General features: G+C 44.7%; 1 protein-coding gene across 1 annotated transcript in view; it reads right to left on the bottom strand.

Moving 5' to 3' along the window:
- Window positions 1–14,476, bottom strand: part of DNAAF8 (dynein axonemal assembly factor 8) — a gene marked incomplete at both ends in the record, with an annotated part of 86,355 nt that overhangs the window by 58,218 nt on the left and 13,661 nt on the right. Inside the window, one exon of the mRNA XM_082292121.1 lies at window positions 1,947–2,138. Within this exon, the coding sequence (XP_082148247.1) occupies window positions 1,947–2,138 (192 nt within the window). The remainder of the gene's footprint in view (window positions 1–1,946; window positions 2,139–14,476) is intronic.

The raw sequence follows: 14,476 nt of genomic DNA, 5'->3' as shown, positions 1-14,476 counted from the left end.
TTAGTTGGGCTGAGGTGATTTCTTTGTGATAGATTTTTTTGTGCACACGTGTGTGGGAGCCAAACATTCTATTCTGCAGTATATAGATCTGATTTAAACCAAAAAGGGTAAAAAGGCACTTCTGCCAACCCCAAGATATGAATTATTATTGTGAATATCAGTTTAGATCCAGGGAGAAGGTTCCAGGAGGACAGACCATGCCCTGGCTCTTTAGGTTGCTCAAAGTCAGATGAAACATAATGCACTTTAACATGCAGAACACATGAAAATCTTGATTATAAGTTAGAAAAGAGAGAGGAGAGACACTCAAAACAGCCTGGGAAGGCACTGGGGTGCTGCAAAATGTCCAGGGTAGCTGGTGAAAGAGGGCAGAAAACTCTGGGAAAGCCAGACACAGGGAATCAGCAAAGCCAGGAGAAAGGAACAGCAGCCATGCGAGCAGAGGTGCCTGATCCAGAACATGCTCTGGATGGAGAAAAAGGCAAGTCCGAGCTACAGGACTGTGATTCCCTCCCAGGGTTCTGGTGGATACAGAAACTCCAAGCCTTGTTCTCCTGGTTTATACCATCACCAGTCTCTAGATGCATTGCCAGCTCTATTTACTGCATTTACAGCCCCAAATAAAGGCCTTTATAAACATGTTTTTAACACAGGGCCAGGCTGGATTTTGAAACTGTTGCATGGCTCAGCTGGAGAACTCCAGACACCAGCACCAAGTCCTCCACTGCTTTGAACACTGGATTCCCATGGGGAATTCTGCAGCATCCAGAGGATCACTGCTCCCAACTGGCAGCATCCAGCACACATCTCCAACGAGATCAGTGAGGATATGCTGATTTACACAAGCCAGTCAATGGAATTGCATGGATTACCAGATGAGAATTTGGTCTAAAAATGCCTCAACACTTCCAATTCTTTCAATGAAAGAAATGCAAACGTCTTCATTGATACCCAGCAGCCATTTCAGAACCTGTGTAGAATAAATGGGTGGATTTTACCCCAGTTTTTCCTCGGGCACAAAGTCCATCTGAACATCTGACCCTACACCCAGCAGAGTAACACAGCCCTGGAAGCTGAGGTTCCCTTTCAGGCTCAGAGAGAACTGCTACAACTCAGAGCTCAGGGGTTTTTTCATGGGAATAACACAAGGGAAGAGAGATCACACTGCAGCTGGTCACAAGCTAACAAGTCTGAATGGAAAATTCAGGATCCAGGGCTGTTCCAGTGGCAATTTTCATTAGCACTGAACTAACACTAAAGAATGTTAGCAATGTTTTAATGGAAGCACAAACATCATTAACAATTAATTGTGTTTAAGTGGAGTTTAAGTGATTTAAAAGCCTGCTGCAGGCTGGCTGCTCAGGGTGAAATCTACCTGGACTGTGTGGATCAGTATTGGTATCCCAGAGTCTTTCCCAGGGAAAAGAATAAGGCCAGTGAGCAGGGTGGGAAGGAAAAATATACATTGGGGAGGAAAAAGCCACTGTTTTCCCGAGGGAATAAAGGGTAATATGGATGGGGAGAGGATGGGGTGGTTTCTTTAGAGGAGAAAATCATGTGAACCAAAGGACAATTAAGATAAGGCAGCCCCTCACTTGTTCACAGCACTCTTGACTACCAGAAAGGGTCTAGAACAAGTGGTAAAAACCAGGAACCTGTGTCCATTGCCAAGAACAAAGCCTAACACCCAGCAGTCACTTGTGACAACTGAAAATCTGGTTCAACAATTTTTCACTTCTTCATAAACTACAGACACAACCCAGCTCCACTGACTCCGGCGAGACTTTTATTTACTGACTCTGAACATCATTTCCACTTTGTTCAGCCACCGTTTTGTAGCTGTTGAGGGGAAAAAAAGGAGATTTCAAGAGCAATTATGTATTCACTGGAGGTCAAAACACTGCCCTCATCAGCCAGAGCCTTTTGTGCCAGGTCACTGCACTCACCAGGGACAGGAGCCATGTCACAAGGGCCTGGTAGATGTTGGCTGCTCCCAGCACCTTGTCAGGCACCTGCCCCTCACATTGATCTGTGGCCACTTGGCCACAACTTGCCAGCCAAATGGTCATCAGCAGCACCTCCTTTTTCACACAGTGGGATCCAGGCAACGTGTCAATAGCTGGCAAAAAAGAGGCTTCCTGTCAAAAAAAAAAAAAAAAAAAAAATAGTATGAAAATGGAAGTCACTCGGATTACTGGAAGTGTATTCATCATCAGGAATTAATTACATTCATTGCCATCACAGGAGGGGCATTTAACACCCAGAGAGCATTTATCAAAGAGGGAGAATGAGCCATAAAAGCCAGGTTGTTCTATCAGTGACACCTGCCTGAGCACTGCAGGTTTCCTTGGACAGCTGTCACCTGGGTCCTCATTTAGTCCCACACTGCCTGGTGAATGGAAGGTTACACAGTCACAGCTGGAAAAGCGTGATTGAATTTATTCTGTATTCAAGACTCAGTGTTTGGGGGTTTTTTTAATCACTGAAAAGCCCTCAAACGAGCCTGATAGTGTGAAAACTCATTATTTTCCGCTTCACCTAACATCCCTTATTTCAGAGATGATGTCACAGTTAAGGGAACTCACCTCCTTTCTTTACTTCAGCATTGATAGTTGGTTATTTAGGATGCAAATTCCCTCTCCTTTAAGAGAACTGTTCAAGACACAACTTCAAGCTTGAACTTTGAACAGTTTTTTGTCCTTCCACAGCTGCAGCTGTAATTACTGCCTGGCTTGTTCTTCCTATCTACATTCAATTTGCTGGCCCTGACATTTCTTTGGTAAATTAACAAGCAAGTCCCTAAAATCCCAAAGATTCTCCAGTACTGCTCCTCAACAGTTATGATCACAGAATCATGGAAGGGTTTGGGTTGGAAGGGGCCTTAAAACTCATCATCTTGCACCACATCCCACAGGCAGGGACAACTTCCTCTGGACCAGGTTGCTCCAAGCCCCATCCAACCTGGCCTCATGTTCTCAGTTGCTCCATGTAGCCCATAATGAGGATTTCTGCCCACACCTCTACACTGAATGAACCTTAATTTGATTTACCTGGATTGACTCTGAAAGCAAAGTAAACTAAACGCAATTACAGCCACTTTAATTCTGAATTAAAATGTCCACAAAGGTGTTTCATGACTAATCCACTTGACAAGTTAATGTAGCTTGACTTTTGTGCCAGTCCTCGAAACAGACAACTTCTTAAAATGGTTTAATAAGGCATAAAACGAATAAAATCCAACAAGCAGCTCTACTGTGTCACCCAGTGTTTTGGTACCAAATAAAAACTGCAATTAGTAATAAAAGCAAAACAGCCATGCAGAGGTGTGTGATGCTGCAGATTTGGGTTAGTTGATGTTACTGCAGTCCTGGGGTGCCAACAGAATTCCTCAGGGCTTTTTCCCCACCACTGCAATCCCCTGAGGAAGAGGACTTAGGGGAAACTCTGGGACCATGAGGAAGAAGTGACCTTCTCCTATGTCCTGTGTTGGAGAAAAAAAATCTTTCCTTCCTCCCTCAAGGGTGTGGGGATCAATGAGAGGAGGTAATTTAGGAGCTAATGATACAAACAGTATCTATAGCTGATGTTTCAGCAGGAAATCTCCCAACTATTCCAAACTTCCTCAGCCCAGCAGCAGGGGAGGGCTCCGTGGGTTTTCTGACCAAAATCAGATCAGAAGTTTACTTATTAAGGTTCTTTCTGAGTGAAGTTTTGATGAAGGTTGGACCTGCCCTCTGCCAGCCTCCTCACCCCAACAAGAATTTAGGTGTAGAACTTGAATAACTTCTGAAATATTAAGGCAAATGAACAAAACAGGAGCTAATCCAATTTCATTCTGGGCAAGAATGGCTGAAGGAAGATACAACTGGTGCTTTCTGGGTATGGCTTCCCACAGCACTGCCCAGTTTACCCCAGTCTGCAGATGAGGAGAGTTCAATCTGCCCACATTACGCTGGCTTTTATTTGTGACAGTTTTAAGTTATAAAAAGCCTAAAATTACTCAAATGCTGGGCTATTTTTGGTTGCTCTGGCTGGAACTGTGCTGTCACTCAGAAATAGGCTTGCAGCTGATTGTAGTCAAGTGCCAACAATTACCAGAGTAAATAAGATAAAATTTCCTCTTCCCAAATTCTTGCTATTTTATTTTGCAATTACAGTTTATGTCATTGCAAGTTCCAGCCCTTCAGCTCAGTTTTCCAACCACCCTCCATCCCCAGCTCTGGCCTTTTTCCTCCACTCTCACAAAACAGCAGTGCAAATAGGAGCAGTAGCCACAGTGAGCAGCCAAGGAGTGACCTCTGCCCAAATCCACACCACAGTGAAATGGGGAAAAAGGAATTGCAAGACAACTTCAGGACAGCCACATAATCCAGCCTTCAGTGCCAGTGCTGCTGAACTTGCACAGAGGCACAATGGCCTTAGACTGAGGGAAGGCAGGGATAGATGGGATCTTGGGAAGGAATTGTTCCCTGGGAGGGTGGGCAGGCCCTGGCACAGGGTGCCCAGAGCAGCTGGGGCTGCCCCTGGATCCCTGGAAGGGTCCAAGGCCAGGTTGGATGGGGCTTGGAGCAGCCTGGGACAGTAGAAGGTGGAACTGGATGGGCTTTAAATCCCCTTCCCACCCAAACCACTCTGTGATTCCATGATAATCCCAAAGACAGCTACTATTCATAAAAAACTAATTTTAAAAAGTGGCAATTTACCTCCATATTATTATTATTTTAAACCAGAGCTGTTTATAATGACAGCAAGCCAAAGCTCGTTGGGCACAAGCTTATCAGCCATGATTAACATCATTTTATTTCTGATAAAATAGCTCAGAGTGGTTAAATGATGCTTTTGTTGATGTTTTTTAAAAGTGTAGTTGGCATTACTCTTCCTACACCTCCATGTTAGATTGGACAAAGAGTTTCAAAGACTGAAAAACATTACTGTCAAAGCTGTGAGAGGCTGGAATGACCAAGGAGAAGTTTAGGAGCCAGGCAACAACTTCACAAAGGTTTCCCAGCCGAATCAACTCATCCACTCTGAGGAGTTGCCCCAGTGGCAGGAGAGGCCAAGGAAAAACCAATTTTTTACTTTAACAGATGCAGCCTCTCCTTTCCAGGTAAAAAAACTTCAATGTTTCCCTCCCAGCACCTTTTCCAATGCTAACATGGAAGCAAGGCAGCACGTTCCACCCAAATACCCTCCCTACTCCATTGAACAGACTCTGCAGCAGCAAAAGCTCTATCCAAACATCCACTGCGTGGAAAAGGAAGAGAAGCTAAACTCACCCAGTCTCCTCCTTTAGCACAGAGGGGTGAGTGAAGGGGAAGGGGAGGAATAGGAAGACTTTCTCTCTCATTGGCTGGAGGTTTAATCAAAATAATTGTTTTCAGCCCTGTCTAAATTTATCCTTCTATGTCATCTGCACCCTAGCTTGGATCCCAGATTTAAGAGGCAATCCCTGATGAATGGCAAATTACTGACTGCAGAACTCTTTTGCCAAACGATGCATCTGCTGTGGGTTTGTAAATGTGAGCTGATTTCTAAGTGCTGGAGCAGCTCGAGCTAATTTCTCTAATGAACCTTCCCCTCTCATTCCACAGCTGCTCTGGTATTCCATGTTCCCACTCTGCCGTGGACAGAGCTCGTGGTACAAGACATAACCATGATGATTGTGTGGTTATATCCCTATTTTCCACGCAGTCACATGGTAAATGTAGGATTTTTAGGATACATTTAACAATTCTGGCCATCTAATGCAAAGCAGATTATCACTATTCCACAGCTTCTAAAAATTCTTGCATTAGATGAAGACATATTGGAAATGTCAAGTGTTTGTTCATTTTCATTCTGTAGGGAAGGAAAAATGATGACAATGCCATCTGTTAGATGATTTGAAACTCCACATTAAAGCGTGGAATAAACCCTGAAACCATTCAAAGAACTGCTTTATCACTGCAAAGTGGGAGCAACGGGTGAGAACAAGGAGAGGATCTGCAGTTCCTGCATGCAACTGGCAGAACACTCTGGAATTAGGAAGTTAACTTTTAATGACAAAAAGGAGAGTACAATTGATGCTTAATAGTCTGAATGGTCTTTCTGTAAATGCATTTTGTACTGGAGTCACTCTGTAGCACCACTACCTTTCTGAGGATCATGCTGAGGTTATGGATCTGAAAAACACGATGGGAGCAAGATGGTATTGAAATTTCTGATGTGGACTGAGCCTCAGATTGCTCAAATGGAGGAATTATGATTTTCCAAAGCAGATAACTGCCAAAGGGAGATTGCAGGGACTCAGAGAGCAGTATTTGCTCTGATCTCTACAGTTTTCAATTCACTTAGGGCACTCCACATCATGGGAGTTTAAGTTAAAAATATAATAATAAAGAAAATGTCTTTGCTGAAAGTTTTCTTGCTCTGGACAATTATTCTTAGTCTTGGGGATGAAGAATAAAACCTCTTAACTGCACTAAGGGAATTCTCAGCTGCTTCACTGGAGTTAATGGCCCATCTATGAAAGATGTGGATAAACCCTCTTCCATGGGAGGCAAGGATCTGGTGCATAGGATATGTTAGCAGAGAGATGCTGTGGATCACACAGGATCAAAATATTTTTGGCCCAAATTCATCAAGTTAAAAAAACCCTTCAAAATAACTGGTAACAAATAGCTTTTTTTTTTTTTTTACATGTAATTTCTTCTTTATTTTTTAGAAGTGGGAAAATTTTCTGTCAAAAGCTCAGCTCAGGTAACCACTGACCTGAGAAGTGCATTATAATTTAAATCAAAGTTACACTGAGTCTTATTGGAGTTTGTTTGCTTTCTGAGACACACTCATTAAAAATGAGAAGTGCCTTTTCCATGATTGGTGTTTACACTCCAGTAACACTTGGAGAGGCTCAGAAGGATTTCTAGCCTCATTGTGCTGGTGTTCTGAGCACATGTAACAAAAAGTTCCTCCTCTAATGAGTTTATACTCCTGGTTAATGAGAAGCAGCTGAAATGAGTAAAGGAAGTTTAATTACTTACACATTTCATGTGAGCACAAGACTGGGAATCGGGAACTTGTGTGACTGGGAATCAGTCCTGGCTCTGGAATGAAGTATTTCTCTGTGGAACTGTAAAGTGAGGATAATATTTCCTTATCCTGGTCCCTGTCTAGCTGGATTAATTATCAAAAGTCTGTAAAGAGCTCTGAAGAGGAAGAGTGTAAGATTATCAACAAACTTTCAAAATTAACCTTTGTTCCCTTTCCTGCTCCTCGAAGTGTTGTGGCCTCTCAGCCCCCTCAGCGTGATCTTATCTGCATCTTCCACAACTTGTTCTTCAAAGGATTCCAATCTGCCTCACAAATAAAACGTGTCAGGACTTCCAGGCCCTCAGAAGGGAAGGGAACTGCATGTGGGCACTTGGAAATGCTGGGACAGAGCATGGAATTGGTCCTCAACCATCTGAAATCCAGGCTGGCATTTGGTGCATGCTCCAAGCTGGGTTTAAATCCTACAGAAATGGCTCTATTTGGATACTCCAGGAGATTCTCTGTTCCCTGCCCATGGCAGGGGGTTGGAATGAGATACCTTTAAGGTCCCTTCCGACCCAAACCGTTTGGGATTGGTTCCATGATTCATCATACATTCATCAACTTAGGAAAAGCCTCTTTTTTTTCCCCATCCATTTATCTCTTCCATATATTTCCCCTGACACTCTATGGAAATCCACAAAGAAATAAAGGAAAATAAAGGGTCTGAGGGAGGAAACTGCTCAGCTGCTTTATCAGGAAGTTTTAGCAGAGCTAAAATGGCTTGTTTTACAGACTGTCAGCTTCCAGTTAAAATGGATTGTGTCTGGTTTGTCACAGGCCCTGTGCTCTTCCCTCCAGCTACAAAACACCCTCCAGACAACCCTTCAGACCTGTGAATTTGGGGCTTTGTGATCCTGAGAAGTGCTAACTGCTTACAGTGTTCCCTGAAGCTGGTGGGAACTCCAGGTGCTTGGCAGAGAGCTGGGTAGAGCTCTGTGTTTGCAAAATGAAAATAACTGCACGATTCTTCCACTCCATAAGCTCAGATAAAGCCCTGAATTCCATTCCCTGCCACTGAGAATAATGCCCCATAATGAGTATTTGTGGAATAATGTGTTTACAAGTTGTGACCAAGCTTATCCCCCTGTGTGCTAGGATTTGGAACACAAGCCCAGCCTAAGTCAGTACTGAACAAGAAGGCAGAAAGAAAACCAAGAGTGCCGTTTCAATCCTGCAGTTCCTTTAAGAGACAAGCCTGTACATCCCCTTGGAAAAACAGAGGGGCAGGTTCAGCCTCCTTTCATCTACAAATAGCATCAGTGATCATAGCCCTGAGGTGAGGCCAGGAGTTGGGAATTCTATTTTGATTCCAAGAGAGACAATCACGGCAGAAAGTGTTTGTCTGTGTAATTAAACGTGACTGGCACTTGTTCACAGCCACTGCAAACCCAGGGCAGCTCTTCCTGCTGCCAGCACAGGGCCTGGCACGGAGCAGGCAAGACCCGAGGAGACAAAAAGCCCAGAGATGGTTTTGTGTTCTCCTGCCCTCTCTGGGATGAGAAATAGAATTTGGCTCATGGGCATTTTTACATTCTTGTCTTCAAGTTTAATGTGAACATCCTGCTAATGTGAATGGAGGAGGATTCAGGACCTCTACTGGCAGCAAGTTCATGCATGGAATCCTGGAAACTCTGTTCCTTTTCCTCGTATTAACCTTTCCCTTAAGCAACAGCAACCAATGTTCCCATCTGTCAAACTGAGGCAGGAGTATATTGAGGAATAAGCCTGAACTCATTTTAATCACTTCCAAGATATGCCGAGGAATATAAAGGATTAAATATCTCACATTATCCTGAGGCCTTTTCAAACTCCAGCCAGAGAAACAGCACTGCAAGAACTCATTGCTTTAAAAACCCTGGTTCTTCAATTCCTTCCACAGCTGGAAAAAGCACAAAAGTGGGAACCCCTGGGAACCATCAGAGTGGCTCTCCAGGTTTACATGGAAGGTTCTCCGTGGCTTTTTGGTGATTTGTTGCATTCAGCACAGGTGAATTTCCTGGTTCTGAGCATTTCTACAGCAATTTGGCTGGAAAGCCTCTTAAAGCAGCCAAAGGTTATGAAAGCAGCTTTACTATGTGGCTCTTGGACCTGCTCTGGTAGTGTGAGCAGAGTTGGGGAAAGGAGCCATCAGGATGGGAAGTACAACCTGCCCCAAGAGTGCCTGGGCACTTCCATAACACTCCTGACTCCAGGAACTTGGAGAGCAAACTCCTCCTGTGTGGAGGGAGTTGTTTGTTAACACAGACATGTAAGGCCAGACCCTCTGCTTGTCTACTAGGGCAAATCCTTAGGTGAGATCCGTGCCATGCAGAGCCTCAGCCCCTGGGATTTGTGCCTGCAGCCAGGGACAGCAGGAAGCAGCAGCTCCACCAAAGTGCTGTGCCAGCAAATCACCCCGTTTGCTTTCCCTGGCACCATGTGGGAAGATGAAGAGGAGACCAGAAACACAGGCTCTGTGCCAGCTGCCAGCCACCCATGCTAGAAAAGCACTTCCTTAGGATCTTCCATCCATTCCCAATGCCGTGTGCTGGACTGGTGGCACTAACAGGAATCTTGGCCTTCTGTCTCCGTGTGCTAAGTTTAATTCCATCTCTAATTGCCTTAGTTTATTTTTAAGCCCTTCTTGAGTCGAGGCAGCGGGTTCATTAAGTACAAGAGATTTTAATCTTGTTTCAGGAACTCATTAAATGCCTGGCAGGAAAAAAAAAAAAGGAGGAATTCAGGGGCCATCTGGTGGCTGTTGGGCACAGCACTGCTGGCCACAACCTTGGCATCAGCCCAACAGGGAGAGCACCTGGAGCCAAGCACAACCCAAACGCGGCTCTGGTGTCCAAAAAAAATTTAGTGTAGGAAATATTCAGTGATTTTTACAATTAATGGGGTTTTTTTTAAAGCTATATTAAAATCATAGCAAGGGCTAAATGCTGTTGTAATTACATTCACACAGATGCAGTTGCTTTGGTCCAGTGTCAGTGAAAACATTTGGTCACAGGTGATTTGTACTACCAGGATCACCTTTGGAGTAACACAGATATAGAAAAATTCAACTACTGTGCCACAAAATCGTTATAATCATAAAAAGATTTAATAGGTTTCCTCAGCTTCTCCAAATAGAGGTACTGCACCACATTTTGGGGGATAAATTGGCATTTCTGTAAGGAAGTGGCACAAAACCTATTCCTTCAAGATGGTTGGTCAGGCCTTTGTCCATTCCTTAAGTGGAGACATTAATCTGACTTTCTTACAGTCCTTTTCCTTTATGCATTTTCCACCCAGCAATAAAAGTGGTGTATTTTTAAATAGTGCTGAGGCCATCACCTCAGTGCAGCCATGTGAGCAGCTCCAGTGGAGCTGAGGAGGTGCCCAAGTGCTCCTGGTCCAGCTGGTGAAGTGCTGGGTTGGGATCCCAGGATCCACAACGTCCTTGAACAACACAAAGATGGAAGAAAAGGGCAATTTCCAATGCTGATGTCAGCACTATTGCCTTAAAAAGATCAAAACACCCATGGAACAGCAACAGCAATCACAGGCACCTATTTAAGGAAGACAGGTAAAGAATCAAAAGCATTTCACTGACAATTTGCAGATCAAGGCACCTCCTCCTTAAAAATAACTTCTGGGGTCAGTAACTGAACTAAAAATACTTGTACAAGTTTGGGAAATCAATCCCTACTTCCAGGCAGACCGTGCTGATGCAGGGTAATTGTCCCAGCAGCAGAATGTACAGCACTCCAGCACCCCTCTGGATGGTAAATATGGATTTTGTCAGGGATTCTCCCCTGAAGAAGTATCAGATCAAAGAGAGAACAAGGCCATCAAAGGGCGAGGAAGGATTTGACCATAATATATTGATAATTTTGTGGCAATGCAAGTAGAAAATCTTGTGGCTGAGAATTCTGCCTGACACCAGTGAGCTGAGTCAAGAGTGTGTTAACAGGAAAAACCTGCTGATTTTGACAAAAAGGTGATGGAGCCTGTGTTTACAAGATGGAAAGTACCCACATCATCTATTTGTTAAGGTAGAATGACTCTGTTGTGCCTGGATGTTTTTGTTTTGTAAGGCAGCTGTAAGGCTAAGCTGCAATGAGATGAGGATCATGGTAATATAATTACTAATACAAGGTTAGCCCAAGTGATTGTGAATGCCAAGAAAAATGAGATGCCTCAGTATGAGTCAACACATTCATTTCCCAACCACTCTGGCTGTGTAAGGGAGATAAAACAGTGTTTATAAGGGGCTGGTTACAAGGTGGTTCCTAATAGCCCTCCAACAACATTATCTTGTTCTGCCATATCATGATAAAGCAATAAATGGAGAATCAAGCTGAAGACCTGCTGAAAGCACCTACTTTGTCCCAATAATAAAAGAGATGAATCCAAGCTAAATTCTAGTTGTGTGTTAAATGAATTCCAGGGCTGGATGGGAAGTGTCAGGGCCATGCCAGGGCTTTGGCTGCAGTGTTCAAGGCCAGGTCTGACACGAGCTCAGGTGTGTCACTTCACACGGGGCTGCTGGGAAAGGAGCTCTGTGAAGCTGCTTTCTCAGCAGAGACATTTCCCATGGTCCTGGACAAGCTGCAAAGAGCTCTGCCTCAGCCTGGCCTCACCTCCCTCACCTGCACTGAGCCTGCACTCACTGCTCTGACTTGGGGGCTGCAGCTCAGCTCTGTTTCATCACTCCAGACCCCCTGGGTGATCACTGGGCTGACCCTGGGTCCTGTTCCTGCCTTGGCTTTCTGCCCTTGATCTTGGACCTTCCTCATTCCCACACATTTGCCTCCTGGCCACCCTCACTGGGGCTGCTCTGCTGCTCCTTGGGGACCATGGGACTGCCCTCCTTGCTGGTGGGGACTCCCCTGCCTGCCTTGCTCTCACCTGCAGATGCTGCTTTGTCTTCCCCAAAGGGTTCCCAGTGCCAGAGGGCAGGGCTGGATGGGATATTGGGAAGGAATTGTTCCCTGGGAGGGTGGGCAGGCCCTGGCACAGGGTGCCCAGAGCAGCTGTGGCTGCCCCTGGATCCCTGGCAGTGTCCAAGGCCAGGCTGGACAGGGCTTGGAGCAGCCTGGGACAGTGGAAGGTGTCCCTGCCCGTGGCAGGGGGTGGGACTGGATGGGATTTTAGGTCCCTTCCCACCCAAACCATCCTGTGATATCCTTAGAATAACCTGTTTGTGCTGCTCCTGACATAAAACTCAGTTTTGACTCTGGCAAAAGTTACCTCCATCTTCTGGATCCCACCTAATGGGAAAGTGGTAGGAAAACAACATCAGCACTAAGTTACTTATCATAATAAGCAAGATATATGAAGAGACAGATCAAACCCACTTCATTTTACATCCTCCATTTAACTGCTTTTCATACTGGAAGCATTCCTTCTGTCTCCCTCAGCAGTAACACTGCTCAAATACTGAAACAAACCCTGTATTGTTCTTCTTAAACTACGAATTCATCCTGGCCCTACAGCAAGGATCACACCACCGCTCTGCTGGCTTTCACAGAACTCTAGGTGCTTACATCAGTTCTGAACCAGATCCAAAGATTAAAATGTGGTTAAGGAGCCCAATTTCAGAAGAGATCAACTCATGCCAGTCTTAAATTTCATTGAAAGTTTGGGTGGTGCAGAAAAGGGAAAAAAACCAAAACAAAACCAAAACATAGCATTAAAAAAAATTCAGTTCTTCCCTGCATTATTTTTAAAACTAAGAGGTGGGCCAGATTGCCCAAGTATTCAGACACCTAAAGACATGGACTTGACAGGCAGAATTCTTAGAAAGAACCCACTGATTTCCCAGGGAATTGGCACCTGCATGTCTTGAAAATCCACTGGATCTCAGCCCCTTCTTTAGCAGCTGAAGTGAATTCTCAGTCTCCCACGTTACCTGCACTGTGTTCAAAGTGCTCTCCCCAACCCTGACTCTCAGAGTGGAGCTGAGGACAGAGTTTGACTGAACTGGGTTGAGAAAAAGGAGACAGCACATGAAATCTGTTTTTACATTTTAGACAAGAACTCTAATGTAACCCTAATGCAGCTTTTAAAATTTCCTTTGCCAGTCTTTCCCAGCACCTCAGCTACAGGAATTGCAGAGTTTCTAAACTTTCCCTCTGATTATTATTCAATTCAATTATTTATGTACATTATAAATGGTCAGAGGAATTCTGGAAACTATGACAAGTGTTCCAGATCTGAACGTCTATCACTGCCAAAACAAAGGACTTACAAAACAAATTTGCAAGTGTGCTACTCTGTCAACCACTGGGGCTTGTTCTTTGAATATACATGTTTATATATAGATATTAGATGTTTTCACTGAGACATAGCTGCCAAATTACAGGGGCTTTTAGTTTCAAATGTCAAAACAGTCAAGTTTTTCTGTCTGTGTTCATAAAAAAAGGAAGAAAAGAAAACCCTGTTCAAATTCAAAGAAAAAATGCTGCTATCAAGGCAGATTTCAAGTAATCTTGCAAAGGACTGTTGTATTTGATAGATGATGTTGATACATTTTTTATTCTTAATTTTAATAATGAATATTTCTGAATAAGAACTAAGAGCAGAGTTGCCCAGACAACACAGTTAGTAGGGCTTGTGCTGATTTGCTTTTACCAACAGTGCCTTGGGAGGTCAGGCAGGTTCCCCTGGAGCAGGCTGGCACTCAGTTTGGAATCATGGAATGCTTTGGGTGGGAAGGATCATAAAGATCATCTCATCCCACTCCCTGCCATGGGCAGGGACACCTTCCACTAGCCCAGCTTGCTCCAGCCTGGCCTTGGACACTGCCAGGGATCCAGGGGCAGCCACAGCTGCTCTGGGTACCCTGTGCCAGGGCCTCCACACCCTCAGAGGGAGGAATTTCTCCCCAATATCCCATCTATCCCTGCCCTCTGACAGGTTAAATCCCTTGTCCCTTGTCCTGTCACTGTGTAACAAGTCCCTCTCCCTCTCTCTGGGCACTGGCAGCAGTTTGCACAGGCAGCAGGAGCCTGGGCTGGTGAGAAATGCCCATGTCCCTGCTGCCACAACTGCAACATCATCCCATCTCTTAGGGGAATATTTACAAGTTCAGTTCCAGCACAGATCCACCCTGAGCTCTGCTCGAGACAAAGCACATCATCGAGCCCATCCTCATTTCATTGGCATCAGCACAGCAAATATGGGAAATGACCAAATACAGAGGAATTCTGCCTTGCCTGGTGCATTATCAGGAAGGAGAGAGCAAGGCCCACGTGGATTTCTGAGGAGCAAGTGAGTGTCTGCGTCTTAATAAGGGCTAACTGGAAGGGGGTGGTACCTGCCAGCAGCCAGGGAGGAGCAAATCCAAGGATCCACAACTTTTACACCTCTAAAGCAGAGCTCTGGGCACTGTGCTGTCCTTGTCAAAGCAGGCTGGCAGAGGGAAACTCAGCTGGGA

The sequence above is a fragment of the Coloeus monedula genome (genome assembly GCF_965178545.1).
Source record: "Coloeus monedula genome assembly, chromosome: 16".
Classification (NCBI taxonomy): Eukaryota; Metazoa; Chordata; class Aves; order Passeriformes; family Corvidae; genus Coloeus; species Coloeus monedula.
This window is presented reverse-complemented; position numbering and strand designations above follow the sequence as displayed.